The sequence below is a fragment of the Melozone crissalis genome, unplaced genomic scaffold (assembly GCF_028551555.1).
Source record: "Melozone crissalis strain CALT ecotype California unplaced genomic scaffold, PUWL_Pcris_2 ptg000036l_1, whole genome shotgun sequence".
Classification (NCBI taxonomy): domain Eukaryota; kingdom Metazoa; phylum Chordata; class Aves; order Passeriformes; family Passerellidae; genus Melozone; species Melozone crissalis.
The window spans coordinates 6,446,069-6,463,895 of NW_026535814.1; the positions used below are offsets into that span (position 1 = coordinate 6,446,069).

Below are 17,827 nucleotides of genomic sequence, written 5' to 3' on the forward strand. Positions count from 1 at the left end.
TTGAGTTAAATACCACCAAAAAGTAGAATACCAGTTAAGCTTGGATCTCAGATGAGAAAGACATTCTGTTCTTGGAGGAATGGTACTTCCTTGAAAAGGAATGAAAAAAACCTACCCAGAATAATTTCAAATATATGATTCTCTGGAATTGTAGAATCCCCCCTATCTAGGTTTAATTGAATAGTTAAGAAATACTTTATCTTCGCTTTATAAAATGTAACAAAGCAAGATAATTAGGGCTCCTGTTTCCTGTAGAGAAAGGGTTAGGGATATCTTTGAAATGCATTGCCTTAATAATAACAACTTCTGAGGATAAGTGAAAAGAGCCATTGACAGTCAGACTGAATGCAATCAAAAAGGATAAAAATACTAACCAGTGAATAGCTAAGTAAGTTCTTCAAGCGTTGAAACATTTCAGGATTGTTCTGTTCATCCTTTAAGTATTTTTCATGTTAAATATGTTTTACCATAGAATCACTCTTTTTAGTTGTCACTTTTCCCTACTGTAATTCCACTTGTTGGGTGTGTTAATATAAAGGATTTTATAATGTCAGGAATGCATAATAAAATGTTTTAAATGGAATACATGCTTCTACTAAAATCTAAGTATTGCTATGTAAAAAGAGAAGAAAAAATAACTTTTTCTGGGTGTCATTTCTCTTTCAAAGGTAGACAAAAGTACTGTGGGGCAAGGTGCAAATAATTTGTAAAACTAGGCAGCTGCCACCTTGTGTGTGTTGTGAAAATTTTTAATTCATGTTCTGTTTTGCCTGTGACTCTATCTTTAAATGCTGTAACATTGTATCTGTTTTCCTGTTGTCTGTGTACCCAGAGTGGAGCTGATCTGTGTGGAGGTTCTAGCTGTAAATACTGCATAGAGATGTGAAAAACATGCTTGGCTGACTCTCCTCAATTTTCTTAATTTTCTTCCAAACTCTCCTGTGTAGCTGTGTTCTGGTCAGTTTATTTCCTTAGCAGGTAGACTGGCAAGTGTATGGGAAGCATTGTGCATTTTACAGAATGCATCTGCTTTTGATTTGTGCTGTCTGGTAGAAGTGTGTGTGATCTAGTTAACTTGATTAACATCAACAGATGTTTTTTTTCTTAACCTGATGAGACCCCAGTGGCTGCAGCCAGGCATCACTTCCATTTCCCTGCTCAGACTGTAATTTCTGAGCAAGCTGTGCATCTGAGCACCCTGAGCTGTGAACAGTGCAATTGCTAATACTCCTCAAGTTCTGTTGTAAGCTGCAGGTGTGGAGAAATGCCAGCCTTCGTTAGGGTTTAATTATGTCTGGGGAACAGATTTCATATGTAGTCGCCTTGGAGCAGCTATTTTCAGTAACAGGAGTATGCTTGTGCTGAAAAAATAGGTCTCAGTCAAGATCTTCCTAGTTCAGAGAAATGAATGATGTTGATGTCTTCCCTGTTTGGATGAGTAACCCTTGTCTCATCAGCTCTGGGGGGTAGCACAGGTTGTATCTTGCTTTCAAACTCATAGACGGGACAAAATTGCTAATGTTAAGAGATAGGAAAAAAAATAGTTTGGGGAGACTGGAGCAGGCAGATTTGTCTGGTGAGGCCGTCAAATGCAGGTAGGTGCTGGTCTAGCCACACAGACTGCTCCTGCTAATGAAAATCTGGTGTGCAGTGCCTCGTGGTGCATCTGCTTTAGTGCAGACAAGTGGCCACAGCATTTCAGAAAGGTTGTAACAGTGGAAGATGTGCTTGAGAGTCTTTTACCTCTTTCCTCAGGACTATGCTTGGAAGTAATTGTATGACATCTTCCCATATGGTTTTGGAGATGACTGTGGAACTGTCTGTATGGTAGGTAGGGCACTGGAACACAGCTGCCAATCCGTGAGAAAATACAAGTGGCAGATCAGTTTTCCTTGGAGCCTTTGGAAACATGTGAGCTGAACTGTGTAGCTTTGATTGTATTTTTTAATGTGAATTGAATCAGCAGCTTCTTCATGAAGTAGAAGTAGTAAAATGATCTGCAAGTGTTAGAAGTTGATGGTTAGAGATGAGATTGGGCTTATTATATGGGCTAAAATGATAACAGAAAATAGAGTACAAGAGACAGCTGTCCATACAGAGAGGAGAAAAAAGTTAACTTTAATCTCCTGTAACCTACAGGTATGCATTCTTACTTCCTTTTTTTTGCATTTGTTGTTTTGTGTCATAGTTCTTGTTCCTCATGAGGTATATTTTCCCCTCCTACTTACCTACAAGTGTACCCAGAAGACTGAATCTGTTGAAGTAGCATTTAATTCTGAGAATATTGTGATTTGAAACCACCAAGGGATATTTTTTTGTTGTTTTTTTGGGTTTTTTTTGTTGTGTGGGTTTTTTTGGGGTTTTTTTTGTTGTGTGGGGTTTTTTTGTTTGGTTTTTTTTTTTTTTTTTGTTATTTTGTTTTCATTTTGTGGGTGTTTGTTTGTTTTTGGAGGTGTTTTGTTTTGTTTGTAATTTGAGTTGTGACTCTAAATGAAATACTTTTGTTGGACAAGTGTTCCTTCACTAGTCTTTGTTAGCCTGCAGCTGTTACATGCTCTTGCTTACTTAATTTCTCTGAATGGAAGCAGATACCTGATGACTTGCTGTCACTCAGAAATAAGTACTAAGAGACAAACTAGCTAGTACTTGAAGCCTTCTTCTTAATAATGCAGTGCAGATACAATAAGCTTTTAAAGGACCTGATACATATCACAGGTAAAAAGTGTTAGTTCAGTTCTGATTGGCAAGAACTTCATGCTCATGACCAAATACCGGGGAATTTTAGCGATCTCATCTCTGACTGGCTCGTGCTTCCCCACTCTGAGTAATACCTCCGCATCGTACATATTGTCTTCTCCAATGACTTTCTCAGAGAAAGACTTGGAAAAGTCATTGACAAAAAGACATATAGTAAAGTGCAAGTATAATAAAAATAAAAGTTTAAATAATTAGTGTCTAATTTGAGGTGTTTCCTTTTCCTAGTATAAAATTAGGGTGGAGGGTTGGGGTTGGGAGTTCTATAATCCAGTGTTTCTGGTAACTGTGTGTTACAGTTGCCAGGCAGTGGTACATTTTTAAGTGCATGAAAGGCAAGGAAGTTCTGTATCTTGTCTATCCCCATTTTTGAGTTTAATTCAGGTATACTTCCTTTGGAACTTGTGAAATAAAACAAATTAAAGGACGATCAGATTTTTTAATTCTGTGCTGTCTGAGCCATGATTGCTTTTCATGAGGAAATATCCTTAGCTTGAAATTCTTAGGAAATAATGAGTGCCTCAGAACAAATGCATTTGCTAATTGAGTCACTGAAGTTATTAGGGTTTCAGCACTATTTCTGTACCAATTCTATGAGTTGAAACAGTGTTCTGTGACAGCTGAAGAAGCTGATGAGGCTGACAGACTTAACTAGCTGGACTTTATTGTCTTTGGTATTCCTTGGTATTCTTTAAAGCTGTGAATTTGCTGAAAAGCCTTCTATCACATTCTAGCAAACCCTTGAAGTGATCTCAACATCATCCAAATGTTTCTGTGTACCTGACACAACCTGTGGATTGATTGCATAAAAGAATTAAAAAAGCTAGAGTTTAAGTCAATTGAAAACTTTGCTTCCTGTGACAGAATCAGTGTTTTAAGGAGGGAAAGTTGAGGAACAATTCAGTGAATCTTCTGTCTCACTTGCATCCAAGGTAGTTGTATCTAGACTGTGCAACACTGGCCTAGAATGCAGCTGAGTAAGCCTCTTATAGCTAGAAAGGTGTGATCAAGTCTTTATGTGTAGCCAGAGGAGCAAAATCCAAGGATTTTTTGGACATACGTGTTTTTACTCTGTCAGTAAGGCTTAAGGCCTTCTTATTCACCCTGAAGGTAGCCAAAGCAGCATTGCATATATTGTCAGCCCTGCAGTTCACTGGATCATACAATTTACTTTTGTCTACATTTATTTATATTCCACTAGTAATGACTCTTAAAGGGATAGAAAGGGTATTAGGCTTCCTGGGCTGAGTTTCTAATTTTTTTTCCTTTTGGTGGGTTAGATCTAATCCCTCTTTGTTCAAATAGAGAGAAAAGGATGGTCTTCATTGCTATAAAAATACCACTAATGTAAAGATAATTTGAATTCAGAATTCATCACTGAGAACCCAGCATTTTATACTCTATTCTCTGAGACAGTTCTGCCCTTTTACATGGGGGAGAAAGAATGGTAAATTACAAACAGCCATGAACTTAGATTTGGTATAGATTCACTTTTAATAGTTGTACTTCTAATAGATATTGACATTAACTTCACATTGTAATAATGATTTTAAATGCTGTGATAGTCTGGCAGTGCTTATGTACTTTTAAAATTTTTCATTCTTATTTGAAAATTGATTTTGTTTGTAACCATGATTTGAATACCAGAGTAACAATTCCAGCATTCTAAGTTTTAGATGATCTGTCTGCTACTTAAATAGCAAGACCTAATACCAGGAATAAACTCAGCAGTAACATGTCAGAAAATGACACCAGAGTGAAAGCAAACCCCAAATTTCCTTAGTTTACCTGTTAATAGGACTATTACTTAGGAAGCTTAATCATTTTGGTGGTGACAATAGTCAGTTTTATTCCCTTAACAACTTATGATCTGGGATTTATGATGTATTTTTCAAAGTGTTTTTGGTCTTGTGTGTCTAATTGTTGCACTTCACTGCAGAGGTTGCCTGTGGTTCCTTGTCAAGATTTGTCTCTAGTGCTTTTAGTTAATTTTGTCTGTTTGGGCCGTAATATCTATTAACCTTTTCTGGCAGCCAATGGATGGCTTCCATCCATGTATTGCCTCTATTTCTTGTGCAGGCATGACTTAAGTGTTAGGTGGTGAGAAGGATCTGTTCCTTTTCTAATCACAGTGTTCCCCATGTCCAGTGCCCTAAAGTATTTATGAGATCTGGACTGCCTGCATTGAAGGTTACTGAATGGTGTTTCTTGCTCAGGACTGTATTTTAGCTTTGAATAAGATGTGAATTGGAATGGATGAAAAGTGTAAAATGTTTTGAGTGCTCTAAATGCTGGTAGAACATAAATTCTAGATCTGTCTACTGTTAACAAAAGTTGTGGGTTCTTGTGTGCAGAGCAATATTGTGCATGCAGCTTTTCTGCTTTATACTTACTGTAAGTGTTCACAGCTTTTCAGCCTCATTATGAACCAATATGTGTGTGTGTGCATGTGGTGGGATGTTAGTGTCACTTGCCAGGTGCTGCTTTTGCTGACTGACAAGAAATAAAAGTTTCACAGCTTTTTTTATTTAAAGCTGTTTTGGATGAGCTTACTTAGCACATGGCAGCAGAAGCAGTGAGGTTTCCCAAGCAGGTTGCAGTTCAGAAAAGAGTTACCTAATATAGGAGGAGAACTCCTTCAAAGCAGGCATTGCATATGTTGTCAGATTCTCAGAAATTTCCTACCACAGGGGCTTTTTAAAGAAAAAAAAATTAAGGTGTTTCTCAAAGTCATCTGTTTGCTAAAAGACTGTGTTGGTTTTTTGAGAGGTAGCTTGTGTTCATATGCCTTGTTGAGATCTGTACAAGAGAAACATTGGTGTATTGGTGAAGTCAGGAAAACAGAGGTGCTTTGTGAAATTTCTCAGAGAGTGTGCCAAGAAGACTTCCACTTGAGGTGAGATGCCTTTGAAAATGCAGTCAGAAGCCCCTATATTCCTAGTTTCATTTGGAGTTATGTGTAAGTATGTTGAAAGAATAGTTATTTTTCATGGAAGACATGGGTGAATGTGGCTGAAGTATTTTAAGGAAGACAAAACTATTTTGCTCACACATTCAACTGCCAAATAAGAAGAAACAGTTATGCTTGTTATAAATGAAATAATTACCAAAAACCCCAGTTTGTGTATATGTAAATACCCCTCATGACGATACAGGCTGGGGCTGGTGGGGACAAGTAGCGAATCTGGGACAAGTCCCAGGCAGTAAAATAAGGGTCAGCTGCACCTGGGGCAGTCTGAGACAGACATGATCCTGAGAGCCAGGGTAGGACAGGAACTATCCCCTCTACTCAGAGCCTGCCAGAACCCACCTGTGTGCTGCCTCCCTTTTGAGTCCCTGATACAGGGACGGTACTGGTGGGAAATGGTGGGAAGCCACAAGAGACACAGGAGAGGCAGGACCAGGTTGCTTCAGCTGAGAGGAGGGATGGCTTCCATGTCACCTGCCCACAGGACAGGGGAGATACAGCCAGGCTCCTCACAGTAGTGTGTGGTGGGAATAAGATTTAAAGGCAGTTGAGACATGCTGAAACAGGAGAAAATGAAATTGACTGTAAGGAGGAAACATTTTTCCTGCAAGGACAGTCCATTGGTAGCATCAGGACCCAGACAAGCTGTTGCCATCACCAGTCTTGCAGGTTCTCAAACGCCAACTGGATAAGGCCCTGAGAAACCTAGTCTTAGCTCAAAGCTGGCTGTGCTTTGGGCAGGGTTGGACTGGGGACCTCCTGTGGTCCCTTCCTGAGTTTTCCTGTTATCCTTGATGTGACAGAAAAACATGTGTGTGTGTAGTCTAGTTCCATGGAGCACACAGCTTTGTTTTGAGACATTAACTATAGCTGACAGACGTATCAAGAGTGTGAGCTTTTATTGAAGTCAGCATTAAATTGTGGAAATACAATGCATAATGCTCTTATAAAATAAACCCTTAAAGTAATATTTATAATAATAGCAACAATAATAATAATTATTTCCTTTCTGCCTGCATATACAAGAAATCAAACAATTATTCATCTGGACTTGGGTAAGAAAGAGCAAACCAAATTGGAATCTGAATACTCACACTTTCACATTTTCTTACTGCATATCTTTTCCTGAGTAGAACTTGGCTTGTGTTGAGTTCTTGCTCTAGGATGATAGTCTGCCCTTTGATGGTGTTTTAAAGTAGCAGAGAAAAATTCTTAAACTTTCAACTTTATGCTGCTTAAGAAATATATGGATATATTATTTTTTTTCTTCTTTACAGACAGGAAGGTAATTTAACCTTCAGCAAAGAGTTAGTTGCAGTAGTAATCAACCTCTGATTTCTCTATTGTGGAGACACATTCATCCATCAAGTCCTGTGTGCAAAGCTGTGAGTGCTTACAGAGCACTTTCCCAAATACGTTTGATTACCAGTGCACAGCTGCTGTTCTGGGTAATTAATGTGAGACTATAATATCATTCAGATCAGTGCTGTGTCTATATTTCCAAGGTCAGATAACCTCTCTTGCTTATATTCTCTTCTGTCTATGGTATTTTATGTAGATTATTGACTTTTGTTTGCTTGCAGGAAATAAAGAGCTTATTGCTTGTCTGGTGGGAAAGATCAGGCAGGCCTTGTATTTGTTTGAGGAAAGGGCTGCTAAGAATAAATAATGAGTGGAGTTTAGTAGTCTTCCAGCTACCATGCATAAACAGGGGTTTAGTAAATTCTAACCTCCAATCTTCATGGGTGTTCATTAATTCACTGTCCTAAAGACTGATTGTTAAACAGTAAAATAAGTGTTCTTGACTCGGAAGCTTACTTTTCATTGAAGGTTACTGAGACTGAGGTGACCTGAGGCCATTCATTCAGATCAGATTTCTAAGTCAACTTACTTTGAAAGAAGTAAGAATTTTTTTAGATTTCAAAACAAATAATAAGTTCTTGTTTTCCAAGTTAAAAGCTGGAATTTAATTTATAGGAGGAAAGGCAAGCAGAAGGGTGTTTTTCAGTAAAAAGCTTTTAGTAAAGTTTAACATTTCCTCCTCTTCCCTTCAAAATATGAACCTTGAAAGTTTTGGGATATCAGTATTTGAAATCAAGCTGAGAGGATTCTTTAAATGAGAAAAATTTTACATGTGGAGCTTCGGAAGCTATAACTTTGACAAAGGAAAGTGATGGATCTGCCAGGTGTTTTTTAGCCATATTTTGTGTGGTTTGTAATCTCTCTAAGACATGTCAGTGATGCCATCTGTCCATAAAACTCATTATGTTGCAAGCATGTATTAAGACTTCTAAAACAGGATATCTTATTTTCAGCAATTACCAGTACTTTTACTGTCATAAAAATTATTGCACTTGGTACTTTATTTGACTTGAGCAATCTTCATGTAGCTGATTTTTTTCCCTTCTTTTCTAAAAACTCAATTAAGTTAAAGACGTATCAGGATACATGTGATAAAACTTGAGAAAGTTGATCATTGTCCTGTGTTTATCTGTATCTTGATTTGTTTTGGCTAGCACTATTCTTGTTCTGGGGATGACCAATGACACTGAGTCACTAGTTGAATGCAACAAATTTAGGTAGATTTTTTAATCAACCGTCTGTTTTAGCCCAATTCTCTCTATGTAGAGAAGAGTGCAAATTTTATAATTTACTTAAATGAAAGCAGGCCATATTAAAGAACCTTCCCAGCCTCACCATTCATGAGACTCTGACAGTCACACTTCTATCACCAGGGACTGTCACAGCTGGGACCGAGGCCATCACCCTTCATGGTGACCTGACGGGTCCCTCCCTGATTCTTGCACATTCTCACAGGGTCAGCCCAGATTTCCTGGCTGGTGACCCCAGGTTTCCCAGAGCAGAGGCTTGGATGTCTCTTCCCATACCGGCATTTATTCATGGTGCCATAACACACAAAACAGCTCAAGCTCTGAGCCTCTGAGGAGGGAGCCTGGAGAAAGGAACCCCTGGGCTCTTGTCTCCTCACAGTCCCAAGTGTGCCAAAGTCTCACTTCCCCTCCTGAGTCTTTGGCTCCGGCTGTGTCTCAGTATCCATCTTGTCCATCCACCTGGTGCCAGCATCTTTGTGTCCTGTGTTTTGCAGAGAGTTGGCACTTCCCGGCCCCTTGCCCGAGGCTCCTGCCCCCCAGAGCTCAATCTGCAGCTCACACTGTTGGGTGCAAACCGAGCTACCTGCACCAAATGTATTCCTCTGCTCTAATCTCTTTGGGAAGGACTTTCCAAAGAGTTCTTGCACCTTGGCCATCCTCACCCTTTTAGTGGGCTAGAAGTGGAAGGCTGTCCAATATTGTTGTTCTTGCTTTCTTACCACCATATGCTGTGTGGGGGGAAGAGTGTTTAGTTCTGGTGCACACTAGTATAATACACTTGTATTCTGCTCATTTTTTCCTAATATCTTGGAAGTCTTAGCTGGAAAAGACTTTATCTTGTCACTGAAACCTTACGCACCTTCATTAGCTGGAAAAAACAAACTGGGTTTTTGCACAGTTATTCTGAAAAGGAATTAGTTTGTGTACAACATCCTTATAGGTCCACATAATATGATTTATTAGCTATTACTTTACAACTGTAATTTTTTTAAGGACTCCTTTGTTTAAACGGCTGAAACATTAGATGTAACAAAAACAAGGAGTATTTACTGAGCTGGAAGCTGCACCCTCTGGATTTCCTGTGGATGTTTAGTGTAAGTGACTCACACCTGGGCTTGCCTGCCTGTCAGCTTCTGTAATAGAACTGAAATTCCTGTTACTTTCTCATCACAGGAAGTTATTCCTACCGCTCTTCTGCACAGAGCTCATTTAGTCTGCAAAGTGCCACTTGAGCCTCCCTGCCTCAGTTTACTAGATTTGATCCAAGTTCTATTTCACATTCACATTAGTTTTTTTAGTTGGCAGTTGACACATGCTTTTATAGATCCTTCAAGTTAGCAGCTTCCAATAGGGACCTTTTCTTTTAGTACTTATCAGTAAGTCACAAGCTAGAGCTGTGTTTTATTTCTGGATATGTGGCTTGATTTAAGTAGCTAAAAGGACTTGACATGTCCTCTTTATGACACTGCATCTTAAACACATAGGACAAGGTTCCAAAAACGCTGAAGCTGTTTTATAAAAACAAAACCTTCTGAGCTAGATGGGCCTTTTTCTGTTCCCTGCATATTTTTTATTATTGGCATTATTTTATTACTTCTCTAGTAACCATATGACCTTTTGAGACTTTTACTCAATTGGCAAGGCTGAGATGCCCCACTAGTCTTAATGCAGTCATGGTTATGAATATTAGAAATGTCTTTGCCATGTTTTAGGGAGGAAGCCATCTTAAACTGATTATAGGTAGATTCCAGGAAGATAACTGTGTTGTAACTAGGAAGAAGAAGAGGAGGCACCTATTTTTCTTCTTCTTTAGGAAGAAGAAAGAGGTGCTTCAGATGTACTGTGCCCTGAAAGTAGAACTTTAATTTCTACTGATTTTTATAAAGTGCATACTCAGATACATGACAGCTGTGCATACCCTGAATGCATAGCTGTCATGTATCTGAGTAACTTTAGACTCCTGTGACAGGACTAAATCTGCTATTTTACATTGCAGCAGCCTTCCTCTGCTCCGTATTAGTGTTCTGTGGGGAAAGTGCTGGAGCAAAGGTGAAATATTTCTGTCATCTCTGCCATGGTAAAATTTCAGCTCCTGGCAAAAATTATCTTTTCTCATCGGCCAGAATCTTTGCAATGCTACTGCAGTGCATACAGGTATCTCCAAGCGGTTGTTTGGAAATGATACGTCCATAAAGAATTCGTCCATGGCAGAGGGAAGTGCAAGTCCCCAAGAGTGGTGTTATTGGTTGCTGCTGTTGGAGATCATTTGCATGGGAGATCATGCTGTTGTGCTGTCTATTACCTGATTGCAGAGCTTAGTCAAATGTTTGTCTGCTGGGAAGGAAGCATGCATTTTGTTGCTTCTGTCTATTAACTCCACTTTTTTTATTGGGAGTAATGTCAGAATTTTTTTCTTCTTTCCAGCTGTGATAGACAAAATGTCAGCAGAATAAGTGACCTACTGTCCAAAATTTGCCATGAACCATTTGGTTGGACCACCTGAGGGGGAGATCAGTGAAGAGCCAGCAAACGGAGCAGTGAGTGAGTCAGTGGAAGCTGACCTGGAGCACCCAGAGGTGGAAGAGGAGCAGAGGTATGCGGTTCGCTACCCAAGGCACAGCAACAGCAGCCACGTGGGCCTCTCTGGGCAGGAGGACGAAGGCATGTTAGCTCGGTCAGCTAGCACTGAGAGTGGTTTCCACAATCACACGGATACTGCAGAAGGGGATGTGATAGCCACGGTGGAGGACAGTTACGATGTTGAGAGAGTGCAGGAAAATGAGGATGAGAGTGCATATGCAGTGCAGTACAGGCCTGAGTCCGAGGAGTACACGGAGAATGCTGAGGCTGAGCATGGTGAGGCCATTCATAACCGAACATTGCCCAATCACTTACATTTCCATTCCATCGAGCATGAGGAAGCCATGAACGCAGCCTACTCGGGTTACGTCTACACGCATCGCCTCTTCCATCGAGGAGAGGATGAACAGTATGCCGAGGCTTACGCTGACTATGGGCTGCAGGAGCATGTGTATGAGGAAATAGGAGACACACCAGATCTTGATGTTAGCGAGGGCATCCAGCAGTATGAGCGGGAGAGGGAGGAGGCCGACAATTACCGCAAGGAGGCGCTTGGTGCCCGCCTTCACCATTATGATGAACGGTCTGACGGAGAGTCTGACAGCCCTGAGAAGGAAGCAGAGTTTGCACCCTACCCAAGAATGGATAGTTACGAACAAGAGGAGGACATTGATCAGATTGTAGCAGAGGTGAAGCAGAGCATGAGCTCCCAGAGCTTAGATAAGGCAGCTGAAGACATGCCAGAGTCAGAGCAGAGTTTGGAGCATGGCCAGGCTCTTGTCAGTGGTGGGCATGAAAGTAATGGCCAGCTAACATCTGGTTCTCGAGTTACATCTGGCTCGGGAGAATCTGTTCAGAGGTACAGCAAGGAAAAAAGAGATGCAATTTCACTGGCCATCAAGGATATTAAAGAGGCTATTGAGGAAGTGAAGACGAGGACCATCCGTTCTCCTTATACCCCTGATGAACCTAAGGAGCCTATCTGGGTGATGCGACAGGACATCAGTCCTTCCAGGGATTCTGACGACCAGAGGCCACTAGATGGGGATGTGAGTACACAGAGCTTTCACTTCTCAGATTATGTGTCTAATTTTTTAACTGTGACATGCATGGCAGTGAGGGAGGGTGCATTATATTTTTGTTCTGTCTCTCATTCTTGAAAAAGTGCTTTATTTTAAATTTGTACCCTGGAGAGCATAAGAGAAGTAAATGTGCATTATCAAGTAGCCAGATTTTTCTTTATTTAACACTGCTGACCCCAGGTATGCTGTATAAGAATTTGTCACATGAAGCTCTTTATGTGTCTTTTTTGAAACAAATGCTGTTATGTTTTCTACTGCCATAATATATTTTAGATTAGCAACCAAGCAGTTTTCTGCTGTCTATCTTTGTATGCTTTTGTTAACTCTTATGTTTCTAGGTTTCATGTTCTGTCATGTAACAGTCCCAACAGTTCTATCAGAAATCTGGTAATATTCTTTTTGATGATATCCCAGTTCAGATTCATATTCTAGAAAACTTGCATGTCAACTTGCAGTGTCTAGAACTCAGTGTATTACATTATCATTGTAAAGTGCTATTTATAGCAACCTGAGTATTGAAGGGAATTCAGATTTAAGCATTAGCATTTCTCAAATTGTGTGCTTTTGGCATGAGGTTTAGCTTGGATCAGGGCTGTCTACCAGGTTGGGGTTCCAACTGTCTTTAAGTTAATTTTTACTACAAGTTTTATGAGTTTTCTGCATTATTTTATATAGTAAACTCATAAACAACTGGTAAATGGATTAAATTTATGCCTGATACAAAAAGAGCTGGGAGGCTTAATTTACTGACCAAAAAATATCTATTACATGTTCCTATCTTACTATTTCAATGGCAAGTACCTGCAAACATTGCCCCATTCCTCTATATTGCTGTGGAATGGGTTTTGTGACCTTTTGTTTGGGTTTGGTTGGAGTTTTTTGGGTTTTTTGGGGTTTGTTTTTGTTTTAGGGTTTTGGGGTTTTGTTTATTTGTTTGTTTTCGGGTTTTCTTTTTTCTTTCTTTTTTTTTGTTTGGTTTAGGTTGGTTTTTATTGAAGAACAGCAGAAGTAAAAGTTATTGTGTGTTATTTTGGTATTTTAGGACTGAATTATTGTAACATTCTAGGAATGCATGGGAACTATTCAAGACACCTCAGTTAATGCAAAGGAAATTCAGATAGTGAAAAAAGATCACATGCCAGGTATATCTATAGCAGGCTTCTGATTTGTTTATCTGCCTTCAAAATGAGGATGGCTAGTATTCTACAGATCGAAAGAGATTTTTGGAGCATGGTGTTTGGGATGCTGTAAAAACATGTAAGCTGATTGAGACATACAGCTTCCAGATTTTATTGGAAACACAGTGAGGAGGGTGTTGTAGGGCTTTTTTCTTGATTCTTCGTAGGAAACCTAATTGAACCTTAAAAAAAGCCCAAACAGACAACTGTATTGCAAAAGTTATTTCTGCAAATTTTTTTAAAAATTATGTATGTTACAGAGTTGATTTGCAGTTGTGAGGGAAGAACATCTTCCCAGATTATTTTGTGTGGAATTGTTTTTAACTTAACTTCAGAAGTTTACAAAACTAAAATTATTTCTGTCCATATTTTCAAATAGATCACATTACTCTCTTCTACACATTTGGTTTACTATATTGTCCAAAAATGCTGTTACTGCTTGGAGGATCAAAGGACTTCCTGTTGCTTCCTAACTAATTATAACCGAGTGCCATGGTGATCCTGGTGACTTTAGGTTGTGGATCCTAAGGGCACCAAGTTCTTCTGAAGGTGCTTCACCTGCTCTCTAAAATCCAGGTGCATCTTGCAGAATTGAACTTTTCTGAGATGTGTTGATATGACTCAGCCTGGTATGCTCATATAGTGAGCAAAACAGGTATTTTTAGTGGTCTCTGCATGCATGCATTAGGTATTGAAATACAAAGAGGTTCCCATTTTGCACAGAAAATTAGATTCCTCATTCAATATATTTTTGCACCAAGTCAGATAAGAACCTGACTGAAATTTTCAGGGCTGGCTGAAATCAAAACAGTGATTTATGATGACAGTTATTATAGCTCATCAAAGAGAGAAATGATGGTTGTAGATGTACAAAGCATCTGTGTTCTTGGAAGGAAGAAGTAAATGGCACAAATAATTTAGAAAATCTATAGCAGATTGATGAGCAGACTTGTAGAAGGGACTTGGGACTGAGTAGGAATTTTGTTTTTCTCTGAAGAAGAGATATATATTTGTTTTACTGGATTCTTTAATTTAGATGGCAACTCAAAAACTGTCTGCTTTTCTTAAGGCAGCGTTCCTAGAATTGCTTAGCTGTAAATTGGGCAAAACCAGCTTGTATTGACTAAGTGACCATAAGTGGTCAATGTAATAAAAATGTAGTTGGAGCCCATTCATCTAACTGTAAATTGTTCTTCTGTCTCCATCAAGAAAAAAGCAGAATCTCAGATGAGGGCTTTTCAGTGTAACCAGTATATGCCAGAGATGTTTTTCAGTCTGATTTATAGTATTGACCTGGAAATGTGAGTGTTTTTACCTTCAGGCAGACACCATTTTCTTGCCCTAGAAGTATGAAATTGCTACAGATAAATAATGCAAATTGGGTTCTTTTTTGCCTTCAGTTGTTTTGCAGGTCTACTTTGAAAACTGTCCTCAAATTGTGTTAAACAATTTTCTTTCAGAGATAGAACTTACCTGAAAATATTTCTAATAATATTGCCTTCTTAATAATGTGATACTGAAACTCATAAGACTTCTTTAGACACAACAGTCACTTTTTATTTACCTAGAAGCTGTCCACTGGAGACCAGTGAAGCAAGAAGAACGATTTGTGGTTGAGGCTCATTAAATACAACAGCCTCCTTTGCTTTTTTTCCCAAGAAAGTGGCTATTACTCCCCAGTGCTAAGCATTTGGGTAATACATTCACAGCGGAATGTTTGGTAGGATGCCATTTCGAAGTGTCCAGAGACTGTTTTAAGAAGTTAACAATTTAGAGGTATTTAGCTAGCCTGCAGTTAGGTGTAGTTTGGGACTGACATGCAATGACTGAGACAGTAAGAAGGCTACAGATCACTGTATATGTGTGTACTGATTCCAGTTTTATTCGCAAGTTAATCTACCAGGATTGTCAGTCATTTCTGGATATTTCTTCTAAAAAGAAGTGTTTGGTAAGGTGTATGAGAAAAGTAAATTGCTAACTCCCCATGGACAATTCTGCTGTAATAGACTCTGGTAGTCCTGTGGTGTAGGAGGCAGGGAGCAGACTTCTGTGAATAAATAAATAATTTAAAGAGATACCTGTTTAATATTTAACAATAGAGAATATTAGCTGCCGTGTACCTTGTGCGCCTTGGTTTAATGGTGCACGCTTTCACTTGAATCAGAGGTGGTCTGGACAGTGAGTTTGTGGGGAAGGTGTACTTGGGTATTTGATAAAAGCTGAAAAATCCTCAGTGTCTTTTGAATAAAGACAGCAAGAGTATTTTTTAACATTTGCCACACAAATGACATCTGTACAATTGGCATATATTTCCAAAGTCTGTTTATCAGAAACCTTTTAAACCAAGGCAGACCATCATTTGGATATGAAGATCTCTGTTTCAAATACAATAGCAGTTAGAGCTGCACAGCTGTAAGAAGTGTGGCATCAGGAAACGGACCCATGATGGAAAAGGCTGTGGAACTGCATTGTTGATTCTTGTAGAACAAGATTGTGTTTTATGAATGTGAAATGGAGAGATTTTGTTCACTCAAAAAATCATGAAATCATAGGATAGTTTGTTTTGGAAGGGATCTTAAAGATCATCTAGTTCCAACCTCCCACTAGACCAGGTTGTTCACAGCCCCATCCAGGCTGGCCTTGAACACTTCCAGAGATGAAGAAGCCACATCTTCTGTGGGCAACCTGTTCCAGTGCCTTACCATCTTCACAGAAAAGAATTTTTTCCTAGTATCTAATCTCTACCTGCTCTCTTTCAGTTTAAAACCATTCCCCTTTGCCCTGTCGCTACATGCTCTTTCATGCAATCTCTCTCCAGCTTTCATTAGGCACCCTTCAGGCACTGGAAGGCTGCAGTTAGCTCACACAAGGCCTTCTCTTTTCCAGGCTGAACAAGGTCTTGCTCACCATTCTTGTCAGATTCTCCACTGGAAACCTGTTGTGAATGTGCCTAGGTAACTGCAGAAATTGTGGTGTTTCAAAGTCTAAATAGAAATCCAGAGCATGGATCTGGATTTGAGGATAAATGTTCATCCACATGTTCAAGTGGAAAGGATTACAGTTTTGTGTAGTAGATAATTCAAAATATGATGAAATATTCTGGCATTTAAAGTATATGGGGAAAAGAGTATCTTTGTTACAGAACTTTGAGAAGAGTTGCTTACTTAGTTGGGGAAGCACAAAAACGTACTGAGAAAAGCACTGAAAGGCTCAAAAAGTCAAGCAGCATTTTTTGAGCTGTGAATTAAACAGAGTAGAAGCAGGCTGACTGCTTCAACTCTGCCATAATCAGAGGAAAACAGTGGCTTGGAGGTAGAAATTGTCCATTTGAGGACCAATTACCATGACTTTTTTCTGAGCTCTGTTCAGTTATCGACATGGTGATAGATCTGAAAACCAAGTTTTGTTGATGTCCAGGACATGATTTGTTTCTGACAAGACTTTGGTTTTGCAAGCAAAGCCCTGTCACTGGTGTTTATAATCTCTGTTCCTCTGCAGACATTTGAAGTGGTGGGATGTTAGAATAAACCTTAATACAAAGTAAAATCACATATGTGGGTGGTTTAGATTTGTGAAGTAGAAATTCAGAGCTGAAGACGAATCTGCCAGGTGGAACAGAACTGAGCTGCATTGTTTTGCTTCTCTGTTGTTTTTGGTTATGTATATTTTATTTTAAGCCTTGCATTCTCATTTGCAGGATTTTCTCAATTTTGATACCTCTGTGTTTTCATGGTGATGAATTTGCTTCACTTCTTCCACAGCAGGAGTAATGTATTATTAAAAGGCAATGGAGAAGTCTTTTAAATAATTAAGCAGGCTTCAGTAATAAATGAACTAAGGGGAAAAAAGAGAGAAAGGAAAGAATTGAAATGAAGATGAATTTTTATTGACAGTATATTGTTGAGTTTTTTTCTGAGTAGGTCTTTTAAAACTGTTGGTTGGGTGCACAAACTATAGGTCAGCTTTTCATCATTTATGAGAGACCCAGACTTAAGTTTATGCAGGGAAAAAAGCCCCAAATGCCACAACCAAAAATCAGTAAAGAACCAAAGCAAAGTAAAACACAGAGCATTATCAATCACACAGAAGAAAGCTTAAATTTAGCAATTAGTCTGCTTGAAGGCAAACACTGCCAGATGAATTACTGGCTTTTAAATTATGGTGAGAACTGGATACATAACCCCTTGAATATTGTTTTGTTTGATTACATTTTTAAATTATTGAAAGATGAAAGTAACTTGATTTTTCTGTGCTGTTGAAAACTAAAACAGCCCTTGCTATAGTTAAAATCTTCTAAACACGCAGGAAGAATCCACAGTTATTTTTTTTCAGACTGACACATAAAACTGCATGGGAAGTTGAAGTGAAACTATGGCTAAGGAAGTCCATACCCAGAGAAGCAGCCAGCACTGAGTTTGATCTCTCAAATGGGATTATTTTTCATTGTCCAGATGATGGTAAGTGACAGGAGGCTCTGTCTTTGCAGGACATCATCACCTGGATAAGGAAAAATTCCACAAACCAAGACTTCCCAAATTGCATTTGTTGGCCTGTGATCCTGTGTCATCACTCCAGCATGTCTGATCTATTGCTATGGTTTACCTTAAGCTACATACAAAACATCTCCTTCGTTAAATGTGTAATAAGACTGTA

The 17,827-nt window shown here is 39.1% G+C and overlaps 1 protein-coding gene across 1 annotated transcript in view; it reads left to right on the forward strand.

The window, feature by feature from the left end:
- The window catches only part of APBA1 (amyloid beta precursor protein binding family A member 1), an 87,484-nt gene that overhangs the window by 32,794 nt on the left and 36,863 nt on the right, over positions 1–17,827 (forward strand). The window contains exon 2 of the mRNA XM_054283277.1: positions 10,759–11,963. Coding sequence (XP_054139252.1) covers positions 10,812–11,963 — 1,152 coding nt within the window. The 5' untranslated portion in view covers positions 10,759–10,811. The remainder of the gene's footprint in view (positions 1–10,758; positions 11,964–17,827) is intronic.